General features: G+C 41.5%; 1 protein-coding gene across 3 annotated transcripts in view; it reads right to left on the bottom strand.

Annotated features, from left to right (window-relative positions):
• Positions 1 to 2,023: 2,023 nt before the first annotated feature.
• syt7a (synaptotagmin VIIa) overlaps positions 2,024 to 13,235 on the bottom strand; it is an 88,916-nt gene continuing 77,704 nt past the window's right edge. For all 3 annotated transcript variants that reach the window (XM_035940703.2, XM_035940702.2, XM_035940701.2), the window contains 5 exons: positions 12,171 to 12,438; positions 10,744 to 10,913; positions 10,282 to 10,396; positions 9,463 to 9,662; positions 2,024 to 8,285 (listed from right to left, as the gene is read on the bottom strand). In XM_035940703.2, the coding sequence (XP_035796596.1) occupies positions 8,181 to 8,285; positions 9,463 to 9,662; positions 10,282 to 10,396; positions 10,744 to 10,913; positions 12,171 to 12,438 (858 nt within the window). In that variant the 3' untranslated portion in view covers positions 2,024 to 8,180. The remainder of the gene's footprint in view (positions 8,286 to 9,462; positions 9,663 to 10,281; positions 10,397 to 10,743; positions 10,914 to 12,170; positions 12,439 to 13,235) is intronic.

A 13,235-nucleotide genomic window follows, 5' to 3' on the forward strand; every position in this document is an offset into this window, starting at 1 on the left:
GCTGGTGACAATGATAAATTTGGGGGCGCACACCCAGGAATAAACGTCTCAGAGAAGATGGAAGTCCAGCAGTGAATCGTTTACTTCACTAAACCGAGCTGATGACAAGAATACCGCCATTCTAGCAGCTCTGTGAGGATCTATGCAGGCACAGCAGGGTTTGGAGGTAAATACGAACATCACCATGCTAACATACTCACAGCGACAATGCGCACATGCTGACGTTTAGCAGGCACACCGACGTTTACCATGGCTATATAAAAGTTAACATTTATCTGACTGTCTAAATTTGTGTGTAGACATATATCCACTGCACAGAGTAAAGAAAAGAGTGGAAATTGCAACTTTGCATTTTAAAGCCGTTTCCAGGTCCGAACGCTACTTCAATAAGACAAAAATTATACTTGAGTGACCAGTAATGTCTGGAACAATGTAGCTGTTGGGATATTTTAGTCTGTAACAAAGTGGCAGGCCAAATGACAAGACATTGCCATTAGGTTGACCATAAACACATGTTTGCACTTAAAGCTGCGGTAGACAGGAATGTAAGAAAGACCAACAAACAGGCAAACAAACAAAACGTCAGAATTTCAACCACACAAGCACATATTGCAAACATGCAAAGATAGTAAAGCTAAGTGTCAGCATTCATGTGTGACTTTAACCAGGATTCAGACTCAGACTGTTGTGTGTAAAAAGCACTGGGATTGGCTAAAATCCGTCATCACAGGCTAGATTTCCTAAAGCCTTCAGAGCCAAGAGGAGGTGCAGAAGTCTGGTTTCCTATTAGACCACTTGAAAATTCCATAGGCTTCTGGTACAACTTTTGCCCAGTGATGGCAAAAGACCCTGCCTACCCTAGTTGCAGATACAGATGTTACAGAACTTTGCCAGCTGAGTGCTGAATAAGTATACATGGAAGGAAAGTAAGGAAGGAAAGTTTTAGTCTGTGGCAAAGTTGCAGGAGGTTTTGGCTGTGTGTGACATCTAGAATTAAACTTCTGAAATCAAACTCTAATTATGCACACCTGCATCTACCAGTTGGCTCCACCAGGGAATGATTGCAAAGACGAAAGCCAGATCTGAGGCCGAACACAAGGAGAGCAAGCACACAGAGTGGATGAGCTCAGGATTGTTGAAGGTCAGTGCTGACAGTCTTGGTGCCAACAAAACGCAATAAGTTTAGAGGTGTGAGACAGGTGGCAGTATAATAAAACTGGGATTTGGAAATTGCTTCCTCCTTTATACTGTTTGGCTCTGAGCTTACCATCCATTTTAATAGTGCGGCTGTTTGACTGCTGGCAATGAGAACATAATGTTTGGGACTCCTGGATATTTTATGGACTGTGCAACTTCTGGATGATATATATACCACTGTGAGACACGATTTTCTAAATTAAAGAAGTTATGAACATACAGACATTATTACAATCACAAGTGAATATTTTTCTTTTCTTGTCATTTCATTCATCAAGTTAGCTTTACGGGCTATTCATCACTTTGAGCATAATGGCTTATTTGAAACTGAGTAAATTAAGATATATTGTTGAATTAATCATTGCTTATTTAGGGCTCATAAGTAGCCAATTCTTGGCTTAAATCTAACCCTAATATATTTAATATTGTTTCAGCATCTTTGTATGTCATGGGTTTTCACTAACTTTATGACAATTACTTATAAACATGATTTGAAACTAATGACATTCTCCTGAAGTATTTATGGTTGGGTTCTCACAATTTAAAAGGCAGCTGAAACTCCCTACAACTGTACATTTCAAGTTTGTTGGCGAATTTCAATATGTTTCGAATATATACTTATACATATACATATACGTATACGTACATATATATATATATATATATATATATATATATATATATATATATATATATATATATATATATATATATATATAAGACCTTTCCTTGTTTGGTATTTTTCACTTTTGTCAAATGTGAACTTTCAGATTGTGCCTTAGGTTACCACTTAAAATGTTATCTACATATTGGGTTTTAATTAGACACACACACACACACACACACACACACACACACACACACACACACACACACACACACACCTAAAGTTCTCCAAGACATAAAACACCTTAATCTAATATTGCAAAAAAACTACAGCAAAGCAGGCACCTTTCCAATAGAGTGACTCATTGACACTCATCTTAAGAAAGCAATATCCATCAAGGCAAACTAGTACTGAGGAATAAGAAAAGGAGGAAGAGAGCATGACAAGGACAAACAACATCAGCAGGCTCAGAAGAATATCTTGCTAATCCCTTGGCAAACAGGTGTGACCCTTCAGCCAATAAAGCTTTAAGTTATTTAGAAAGTACACAGAGAAGGGAAGGCTGCTGGTGACAATGATAAATTTGGGGGCGCACACCCAGGAATAAACGTCTCAGAGAAGATGGAAGTCCAGCAGTGAATCGTTTACTTCACTAAACCGAGCTGATGACAAGAATACCGCCATTCTAGCAGCTCTGTGAGGATCTATGCAGGCACAGCAGGGTTTGGAGGTAAATACGAACATCACCATGCTAACATACTCACAGCGACAATGTGCACATGCTGACGTTTAGCAGGCACACCGACGTTTACCATGGCTATATAAAAGTTAACATTTATCTGACTGTCTAAATTTGTGTGTAGACATATATCCACTGCACAGAGTAAAGAAAAGAGTGGAAATTGCAACTTTGCATTTTAAAGCCGTTTCCAGGTCCGAACGCTACTTCAATAAGACAAAAATTATACTTGAGTGACCAGTAATGTCTGGAACAATGTAGCTGTTGGGATATTTTAGTCTGTAACAAAGTGGCAGGCCAAATGACAAGACATTGCCATTAGGTTGACCATAAACACAACATGTTTGCACTTAAAGCTGCGGTAGACAGGAATGTAAGAAAGACCAACAAACAGGCAAACAAAACGTCAGAATTTCAACCACACAAGCACATATTGCAAACATGCAAAGATAGTAAAGCTAAGCGTCAGCATTCATGTGTGACTTTAACCAGGATTCAGACTCAGACTGTTGTGTGTAAAAAGCACTGGGATTGGCTAAAATCCGTCATCACAGGCTAGATTTCCTAAAGCCTTCAGAGCCAAGAGGAGGTGCAGAAGTCTGGTTTCCTATTAGACCACTTGAAAATTCCATAGGCTTCTGGTACAACTTTTGCCCAGTGATGGCAAAAGACCCTGCCTACCCTAGTTGCAGATACAGATGTTACAGAACTTTGCCAGCTGAGTGCTGAATAAGTATACATGGAAGGAAAGTAAGGAAGGAAAGTTTTAGTCTGTGGCAAAGTTGCAGGAGGTTTTGGCTGTGTGTGACATCTAGAATTAAACTTCTGAAATCAAACTCTAATTATGCACACCTGCATCTACCAGTTGGCTCCACCAGGGAATGATTGCAAAGACGAAAGCCAGATCTGAGGCCGAACACAAGGAGAGCAAGCACACAGAGTGGATGAGCTCAGGATTGTTGAAGGTCAGTGCTGACAGTCTTGGTGCCAACAAAACGCAATAAGTTTAGAGGTGTGAGACAGGTGGCAGTATAATAAAACTGGGATTTGGAAATTGCTTCCTCCTTTATACTGTTTGGCTCTGAGCTTACCATCCATTTTAATAGTGCGGCTGTTTGACTGCTGGCAATGAGAACATAATGTTTGGGACTCCTGGATATTTTATGGACTGTGCAACTTCTGGATGATATATATACCACTGTGAGACACGATTTTCTAAATTAAAGAAGTTATGAACATACAGACATTATTACAATCACAAGTGAACATTTTTCTTTTCTTGTCATTTCATTCATCAAGTTAGCTTTACGGGCTATTCATCACTTTGAGCATAATGGCTTATTTGAAACTGAGTAAATTAAGATATATTGTTGAATTAATCATTGCTTATTTAGGGCTCATAAGTAGCCAATTCTTGGCTTAAATCTAACCCTAATATATTTAATATTGTTTCAGCATCTTTGTATGTCATGGGTTTTCACTAACTTTATGACAATTACTTATAAACATGATTTGAAACTAATGACATTCTCCTGAAGTATTTATGGTTGGGTTCTCACAATTTAAAAGGCAGCTGAAACTCCCTACAACTGTACATTTCAAGTTTGTTGGCGAATTTCAATATGTTTCGAATATATACTTATACATATACATATACGTATACGTACATATATATATATACATATATATATATATATATATATATATATATATATATATATATATATATATATATATATATATATATATATATATGTATAACTCATATACAGTGTGACACATAAGACCTTTCCTTGTTTGGTATTTTTCACTTTTGTCAAATGTGAACTTTCAGATTGTGCCTTAGGTTACCACTTAAAATGTTATCTACATATTGGGTTTTAATTAGACCAGAAAAGGAGATTTTGAAAGAATTGGTTGTTTTTGCACTTATTGTAATTTTCTGTGAAAGTCCAAAGAATGAAGTAAAAACTAAAATTACTGAGTTGCATTTTCTAGCATTTTACGACTCTGGTTAGCTCTGTAACCTTCAGCCTTTGCTCAAACAGTGTATTCAAGTGTCACTGCATAATTATTTAATGGCCAACATTTAAAACATTTAGAAATAGAAAATGTCAAGCAATGAACTTCCATTTAAGAAGTAATCTATATTCAAAAGCACTCAGTGTTGTAAGTTTTAAAAGCTCAAGCCTGTAGCCTTGCAGCCTCCAGTCTACCTTCCAGGATCGGTGACATAACTGTGCCTCATGTTACTAAAAATAAAACCCTATCCCCAAGTTTACAGGGTCAGTCATGACTAAGCTTTGCAAACCCCTGTAGCATAACAATTTATCACTGTTTGAGCAACATGGAATCTCGGTGAAAGGAAATGGCAGAGGTATTATGTTGACTCATTGCCTGCACATGTGGTTTTCACAGCTTCAGCAGCGATCGCCCGCTGATTACTTTCCATTTTTTGACTGACAAGGTTTCATCGCCGCCCATCATGTACGAGGTTACTAATGAGCATGCCCCACGTTTTCTACTACTCAAAGCAAGTGTTACCTTTGCAAAGGGTGACTCCCCCAGAGTCCGAGGAAGCAGATATTGCTCCTTTCTGACTGCCTAATGGGAGTGTAATGTGCTGTGACACTGCAGGCAGTGGCTGTCAAAACAGTGGGCCCTGTTCCACGCCTGGCCAATTGTTCTGAAGGGTGCTGGACTGGATCAGCGCATCACAGCAGCCAGCACCGAGGCTCACACGAAACACACTGTCCAGAACACACTCAGAACACCATGTGCTGCCCAGACCGGCTTACAGAGACTCCAGATGAGGAGTAACCTGCTACAGATTACTCTACTATTGCACAATCTTATCAGGTTATTGTTGGCATACATCAAAACAAGATACTATCAAATTATTGTGTGATAAAAGCATTTTGAAGGAGCGAGAGTTAATAAGAACTACAAATGCTGCAATAAAACGCTGTGATGTCTCCATTAAAAAACAAACAACTGATTATATTTACTTGCTAAGTCTAACTTGAGAGATGTTTGAAAGGTGGATTCTCATATATATCATAAAAACTAAGCCGCTGGAGTGCGGAAAAACATATTAAACAGCTGACAGGATTATACTTCACAGGGCTTTAAGAATGTAAAAACACAGACAGACAGACAGACAGACAGACAGACAGACAGGTACAGTAGAGCATATAGTAAGACAGAGGAGATGTCTGTGTGAGTAGCTCTTAATGGCTGACAGTTTTCCCATTGCTGCTTTATGACTGTTTTATTTACGTTACTGAAATATCGAGCTGAGCTGCATACGCCTGACAAGCAGGGCAGCTACCAGTACACTCTGTGGTGCTCTCAAGCACTCAGCAAAGAGATAATGTCTAATCTGCTTCTACAGTATCTCACAGTGGCAGATCAGGCCATCATCTAATATCACACCCATTGTCTGTGATACACAGTCGTTCGTAGTTCCTGTGAACTGCAACAAAAACTCAGAGAACGGTTTTGTTATCTGCCTTTTCTTTCACCGTTGAAGCCAAAAATGCACATCAGTCTCACTGTTTCCAGATCTGTACCTATTGTTCAGTATCACAGACTTGCACAGAAGCGTGCAGTACTAGTACAGACCGGTTGGTTAGAGCACAGGATAGACTTGTTGATCGACACATTGCGTAATAGCGCTGCTGTGCTGGCCGGCCTCCATGTGACAAGAAGACGAGCCTGATATCTCCATCCTGGGCTGACATTTCGGACAGTAGCAGTCTGCCACCAGGAGTCTGGCAGCTGACAAACGCACACACACATTTGCACACACACATCCAGGTATACTGAGGGGGAAAAAAGCCAAGAGGAGGATGAGAGCCCTACATCCTCTGTGTCCTCCACTTCATCTCCAAACCCTGAAATCACGGAGCAGACGTCACCTCACCCCAACATCTGCTCACCCCTCCAGATACTCCTCCCTTGATTTTCACCAGTACTGTAATCATCATGAAAACTATCATCATCATTATTATTGTTATTACATTTTCAAAAAGTGCAGAGAGAACTTCCCCCGTGCCCTCGTTCAGAAGGCAGGGCAGTAGAGGATGGGGAAACAATGGCAGTAAGAAGAGCAAGAAGAGCGCGAGAGGAGAAAGAGAAAAGAGAAGAAGATTTCCGTCGAGTTTGAGTTGTGTTGCTGCTTTGAACGCACACACAGACATGCAAGCGCACCCACAGACGCACACACATACATCTACAGGCACGCATTACAGTCAAGCTGGTCTAGACTGACCCCCATCAGCACAAAACAAGAGCACAGGGCAGCACAAGGAATTCATAGCATCAATAAACAGAGGGAAGTGTGCGCGCACAACCGAATGCATGTGCAAATGCAGCACAAAATGAGGTTTTTGCTTCTGTTTTCATCTTAACATCGAAACAACATTTCAAATTGGTTTCCTCAGTTGGTGATGCTGTGAAAAATGACATCATAGTATCTCGAGGGTTGGGGGGATTAGTTTGCGTGTTGTTGTTTTTATGTTTTTCATCTTCTTTTTTCTCTCTCCGTGTCAGGGCTGTTTTGTCTGGAAAAATCAAGAGCGATCCTTTTCATAAGTTTATCGTGTCCCCGCTTTCCCAGCTTCGGAAAGTTCAGTTAAATTTTTTTTTTCTTTTTAAATCTCTATTTTTGTTGGAGCTACAGCACAGCACCCACAGCACACAGACGACAAGGAGGGGGTCCAGAAAGGGGGAGGCGGGGGGGAGTAATCCACTAATATTGTGCCAGAGGAAGAGAAAGGGGGAACTATAACGGAAAAAAAGAGAGATAGAAGAGCATAAAGAAGAAAAAAGAGGGAGAGAAGAGACAGCAGTATCAACAATCCCATCTTGAGTTCAGCTGGTTTCATCACAAACCGAGTATTGATTGCTTTCGACAACTTCAGCTGAACCTTTAAACCACTTTCGAGTAGAAAGGACGAGGGACTGAAATGGGGGAGAGAATATAGTACACTTGAGACAGATGACGAGGAGGAGGCAACAAATGAAGAGACGGGAGAGATGGGAAACGGCAGACAGACTATAACATACTGTATACTACTCATGTGTATAAGCGGAGTTCTGCCAATCTATACTCCTAATATATTATGTATATGTACATATAGTACATACTGTATAGTATCGTGTACCTGGAATATTCATACAATAGGATTATATGAGATTAGATCATTACTGAAGATTCTCTGTGATCCCACGGGACTGGCACCTTGAATGGGTCACGGGCTGCAGTGCAGTTCAGAACTAAGGGATCGACAAAGAAACTGATTATCAGACCTCCACAGGCAAAGTGCATAAGGACAGACAGACATACAGACAGTCAGAAACAGGGGAACCATTGGCAAAGTGGTGAGACGAAAATTAAGACACGCTGCATGAGAGGGAGGGAGCAGAAGAGAAGAGTCGGAGAGAAACTGAGATTTTGAAAGAAAACAGAAAAGAGTTTAAAGGTTTAAGAGAGCAGATGGCTAATTGTACCCGTGTTTCGCAGCCTGGCAGCAAGTCAGTCTTGTGCATAAGGACGGGAGTGGGAGGAAGGGAGGGAGGAGAGGGGAAAAACGGGAGACGGGAAGGGGCCATGGAGGAAGCTGGGCGGTGCGATCAGGCCTTGAGAGCGTGCCACTGGGCAACGTTAGTACGCGGCCGAGCGAGCATGTCTTTCCAGTGCTTCACTTCCGCTGGTCCACTCTTCCACGATAGGTAGATCTGAAAGAAGAAAAAGATGATCACGGTTGAATTCGTACAATAATCTGTTAACTGCCACGGATGTGAAAAATGTACCACTGCTGGCTCCGTTGCTCCGTTCAGGTGATGTCTTTTTCTCATTCACACGTCTTCTTTGTAAATGCTGCTCACTGTTTCATTAATACATGGCGGCATTTTTACAAGAAGAGCCACAATATTCATGCGATATTTGGCATCTGGAGCATGAGAAAGGGCGGCGTCGCTGCTGGAGAGTGGCAATGAGTTGGAAAAATAGGAATTGCAGCAAGAATAGTGATTTCAGTTTTCTCACAGGCTGCATTACTGATGGAGTTTAAATGTTTTTTGCAGTTTCCTAAATTAATTAAGCCTGTTTCTTGGCCTGGACCAGTAACTTTCTAGAGTCTCAGCAGTGGCCAAGAAATAGTCTGGCACATAACCCCCCCCAAAAGAGGCACTTTAGTTTTTGTAGTTTTTGTACGGTTAAACAAACCAGATATAAAGTTTAAGTTACTGAACTTTGAAGGTGCTAGTAGGCAGATTGTGTTACGTTTGGACAGAGCAGGCTGATGGCTTCGTTTTCAGTCTCATGCTTAACTATGGTAACTGTCTGCGGCCTTTATATTTAATGGACAGACATGAAAATATGACTGTCCCATAATCAAATTCTTCACTACATTATTATTGTGGCCAAAAGAATTCACAAAATTAACATTATTATGATATTTATAGAAAATTTGGTTTTAAAAAAATGCTATTAGTCGCATTGACCTTTAACCTTGCTGTCTGTGTATTTTGTCTCTTTGGCCGAATGGATTACACTCAAAACACGTGCAGAAAGGAAGACAGAGAGTCCATCCTTGCCATGTAATCAAACTGTGTAGCTAATTTTGCTCCAAGATCATTTCTTTTCATTGATTTGTTTGTTCACTGCTGGTGAATAATGTATGTGTGTAGCCTCATTAAATAATAACATCTTTCTCAGTATGGTCACAGGGTGAATCATAACAGAAAGTTTAACTGACCTCAGTGGCAATTTCTGACTTTCTGACAGAACTTTCTGGTCAGTTGTATTTTCAGACAACGTGTTAAATGCCCTCACATGTATGGAACAAGTTGCTGAAGAGGATTGTATTATGTAACTGAGAGCTCCAACACAGATCCTACTGTAAAACGTTACCTTGCCGATAACATCATTGCGGCTGAGCCTGTCCTTGTCCATGACGGTGATGATGATGGTGGTCTCCCTCAGAACATGGGCGGGCACGTCGAAGGGGAAGGACTCGTTGAAGACGGGGTTCAGACAGCGCTTCATCGTCACCGTCTTTTTCTTCTCTACACGCTTGTCCTTGTGCATCAGCCACACCTTCACATATGGATCTGCAACGTGGATGCAGGGCACAGCAGTTTACATGAGAGAGACGATGAAGATGCACATGGATGGCGATTTTTAGGGTCAGGTTTGCAATTACCCTCTTAATTGTTAAAGTCAGGAAAGGCAGCAGGGAAGCAGATACCTCGTTTGAGCTCAAGGTCAACCTATCCCCTGAGCTAGGAAACATACAAATGAGGAGGTATTTATGGAAATAGGGCCTGGGATTTGTACTACCAATTCTGGAGCATTATCATATTCTGTAATACTAACAGACACGCCACTCCTGCCACTGCAGGAAGCTGTAATTTTACAAAAATATGCCACGGAAAGCAGCGGGACTTTAAAAACTAGCAGCAACCAGACTGAGCTGACACAGATTTGGCTGGGAGGCTGAAGATCCTCATAGATATACAGAAAGAGGGAGGCCAAGGCAGAGACGCTTGATGTAATGTCACCTTGCTGCTACAGCCGTCTACAGTGGACAGCAACCAACCTGGACAAGTCAGTAAATGGTTGAACAGAGCCATGTGTGAAGCCACTGGGCTTCCAAAGTCATGAGATCGTCAGAGCGGTGAACAACGGTTAGAAACAGAAACGACTACACAAATAAAGAGGGATCTCTACCTGAGGTGCCCCCGATATCCATGGCTTTGAGATTGCGCGCTTTGATGATGTTCACAGTGATAGTGTTGGCAGTGGGATTATAGCAGAGAGACACCAGCAGGTCTCCTCGTCTCCCCTGAGGAACACACACATGCACACAAACACAATGGAGTATGAATCACTCGGGCTAATATCAGATTTCATCAGGGAATATCAAACTCCCGATTACTCACTAGCTCATTGTGTAATCTTACATCACTGCCCTGTCTGCTCTAACCCCTTAGTGCCAAACACAGAAGGTCCAGTGACCAGGCAGGCTTAGCCGAGCACGTTGCTCGCCCGAAAATTATGTCAATCAATCTCACATGCTGAAAGTAGTCAACAAATGTGTCACACTTGTTTAAATAGCACTGTATGCTGTAATTAAATAAATACATTTATCATGGCTCGGCCTGATGCCCCCTCCCCACCCTGCGCTCTTACACTGCCATCACTGCAGGGCTTCAGCTCCTTCCAGAAGGTCTTTATCTGGCCCAGTTCCACCTTATTAAGGGGGATCGACACCTCTCCAATGGGGTCGTTCCTGCTGAAGCGGTCGTAGTCCAACACCTGAAGGTAGAGAGTGCGCTCTCTCACCTTTTCATAAGGGAAGCCTAAAACGAACAGAGAAACGGATAACACTGCGAGGTGAACTGGGATAACAAAGACACAGAGAGTGAAAAATGTACTCCTGACAGTGCAGAGTGGGCAGTTTAATCTGCACCGTGCTAACAGGGTTGAATTTGGTGAAGGCCAAAGTGCATTTCTGAAACTGCTGGATCAGAATGCATCTCTGAAACGACTGAGAGGAAACATTATACTCCAGTCACAAAGAACTATCTCATTAATTTTTTTCTACAACACTGGCTGTTCTGATTTTCTTTTTAGTCTTTTGAACATTAATTTGGCTATGTTACCATTGTGCTTTCATCCAAACACAATGATCATAATGAAACAAATTCAAAGATGTGACACTTCAGTGCTGCAGCTGCTGCAAAATATCCTCAATTTATAACAAGATTATTATTTTTATTTAAAACGAAAAACTGTCTGCAGCTTCTTGAGGTGGAGGTTTTCTGAATGCGAAAAAAATCTTCACACCTTCTTTGTGATTTCCACACAACTCCCACAATGCTCTTTTTGTGTTGAGAAACAGCTCTTTGCCATTGCTATGAAGGCTAAATTCAAGTTTAAAACTTCTGAGTCACTACTTAGTGTGCATTTCTGCAACACTTAAACTATAAAATAATAATACATATTCGCAAAGTTTTTCATTTTGAGATGTGAACTTACTTACATTTACTGGAGTAGCATCATTTTAGAAGCTCAATATTATATCTTTTTCTCTCCATTTCCATTCTTTATTCTAAACGAAGCAGCTGCTGGCTGCAGCTAAACACTGAATTTAGGGTACCATTTTTAGAGTGGTAGCAATCTTCTTATTTAATGTTCAGCAAAAAAGCAAATAGCAAATTCTCCAGTTATTGCTTTAAATAGAGTGTACAGCTGTTGTGAGCATCAACAGAATTCATCCCTATCAACTGGAAAAAAACATTTTTAAAAATGTGCTTAAAGGACATGAAAACATATCTTCTGCAGCAGCTTCTTATGAAAGAGAAACAGGATCTTAAATTAACAGTTATGCTCACTTCACATGGCATTTCTATATTTTTGTTTTTGTACTTCTGTTCTTGATTTGAAGTGTGTGGGGTTTATTTTGTACCTCTGTGCACCAGTCTGATAAAGCTACACTCCTGGCAGATTGTTTAATGGATTACTAGGAATATATTAGTACCTTTATGGGCAACATGAAAAAATGCAACACATTTACGTGTAGTAGCAGTTCTCCTATGAGGGTAAATAATACAGACCCTCAAACAGGAAGGTTTCGTTCCAGTGGGGGTTGAGGTTCTTCCTCTTGACCTTGGTCTCCAGCTTGTGCTTCTTGTCAGGCAGCAGGTAGATTTTGACAAAGGGGTCAGAGGTGCCGGAGAAGTCCTTGGCCGGGAGGTCCTGGCCCCTGAGAACTTTGACGGTGAGGGTGGTGTTCTGGAAGCTGTAGCCTATGCTGAACTGGATCCGGCCCAGCTTTTCACTGATAGGCCCCTCACCATCGTCATCCTCCGACCCTGGAGACAGCTGCAGGGCCACAAACACAGGCAGATAAATACAAACACTCACATCCAGCAGCAGCAGCAGCAGCAGCAGCCACTCACATGAAAAAGTTCAGTCCAAGGGCACACACTTTCTGTGTCACAAGCACATGCACACAGTCCTTGACAGAGAGAAGCTGTGAGGGGAGGAGATTTTAGAGCTGCATTTCTATCACGCCATACTCAAGCAGCTGCTCACAGGCAGAGATTGGTCTGACATTAAGAAGACTGAGAGAGTTTAATTTCCTTACTAATGTTCTTAAGAGGCAGGAGGTGCTCAGATTGAAGATAGGAGAGCTTTAGACCACCCATTCTCTCTCACAGCCACTCTGACTGCTTTATCATTGCTGTGCACTAAAAGGCCACTATCTGATAGAAGCAGCAGACAGAGAGATGGAAAGAAAGAGTGAGAGACAAACGGTAAGAGTGGCAGAGAGAAAGAGAGAGCATTGCGTGAGAGGCATTGAGAGAACAGCCAGGGAAGCACAGCTCAAGGTTGGCATTCTACACTTGCAGCTGTCTTTACTGTCGCTTCTTTTCTCCCTGTGGCTCCACCTTCTGTCTCTGTCCTTTATTTTCTTCGCTCTCTCTAACAATAGCATACATTGGAACAAAGAGTTTGAGGACTTGGTGTGGAGATTAGCAACCAGCAGTTCATAAAACCACTTTGTGCAAGAGCCACAACTGACACTTTGAAAAAGACTAGCCCGAGGTGTGTTTTGCATGCAAATGCTCTCTCCAAGCATTACCTGAAACTGTTGATTTTGGTGCTTTAGGCCAGAG

Source organism: Amphiprion ocellaris, chromosome 3 (genome assembly GCF_022539595.1).
Source record: "Amphiprion ocellaris isolate individual 3 ecotype Okinawa chromosome 3, ASM2253959v1, whole genome shotgun sequence".
Taxonomy (NCBI): Eukaryota; Metazoa; Chordata; class Actinopteri; family Pomacentridae; genus Amphiprion; species Amphiprion ocellaris.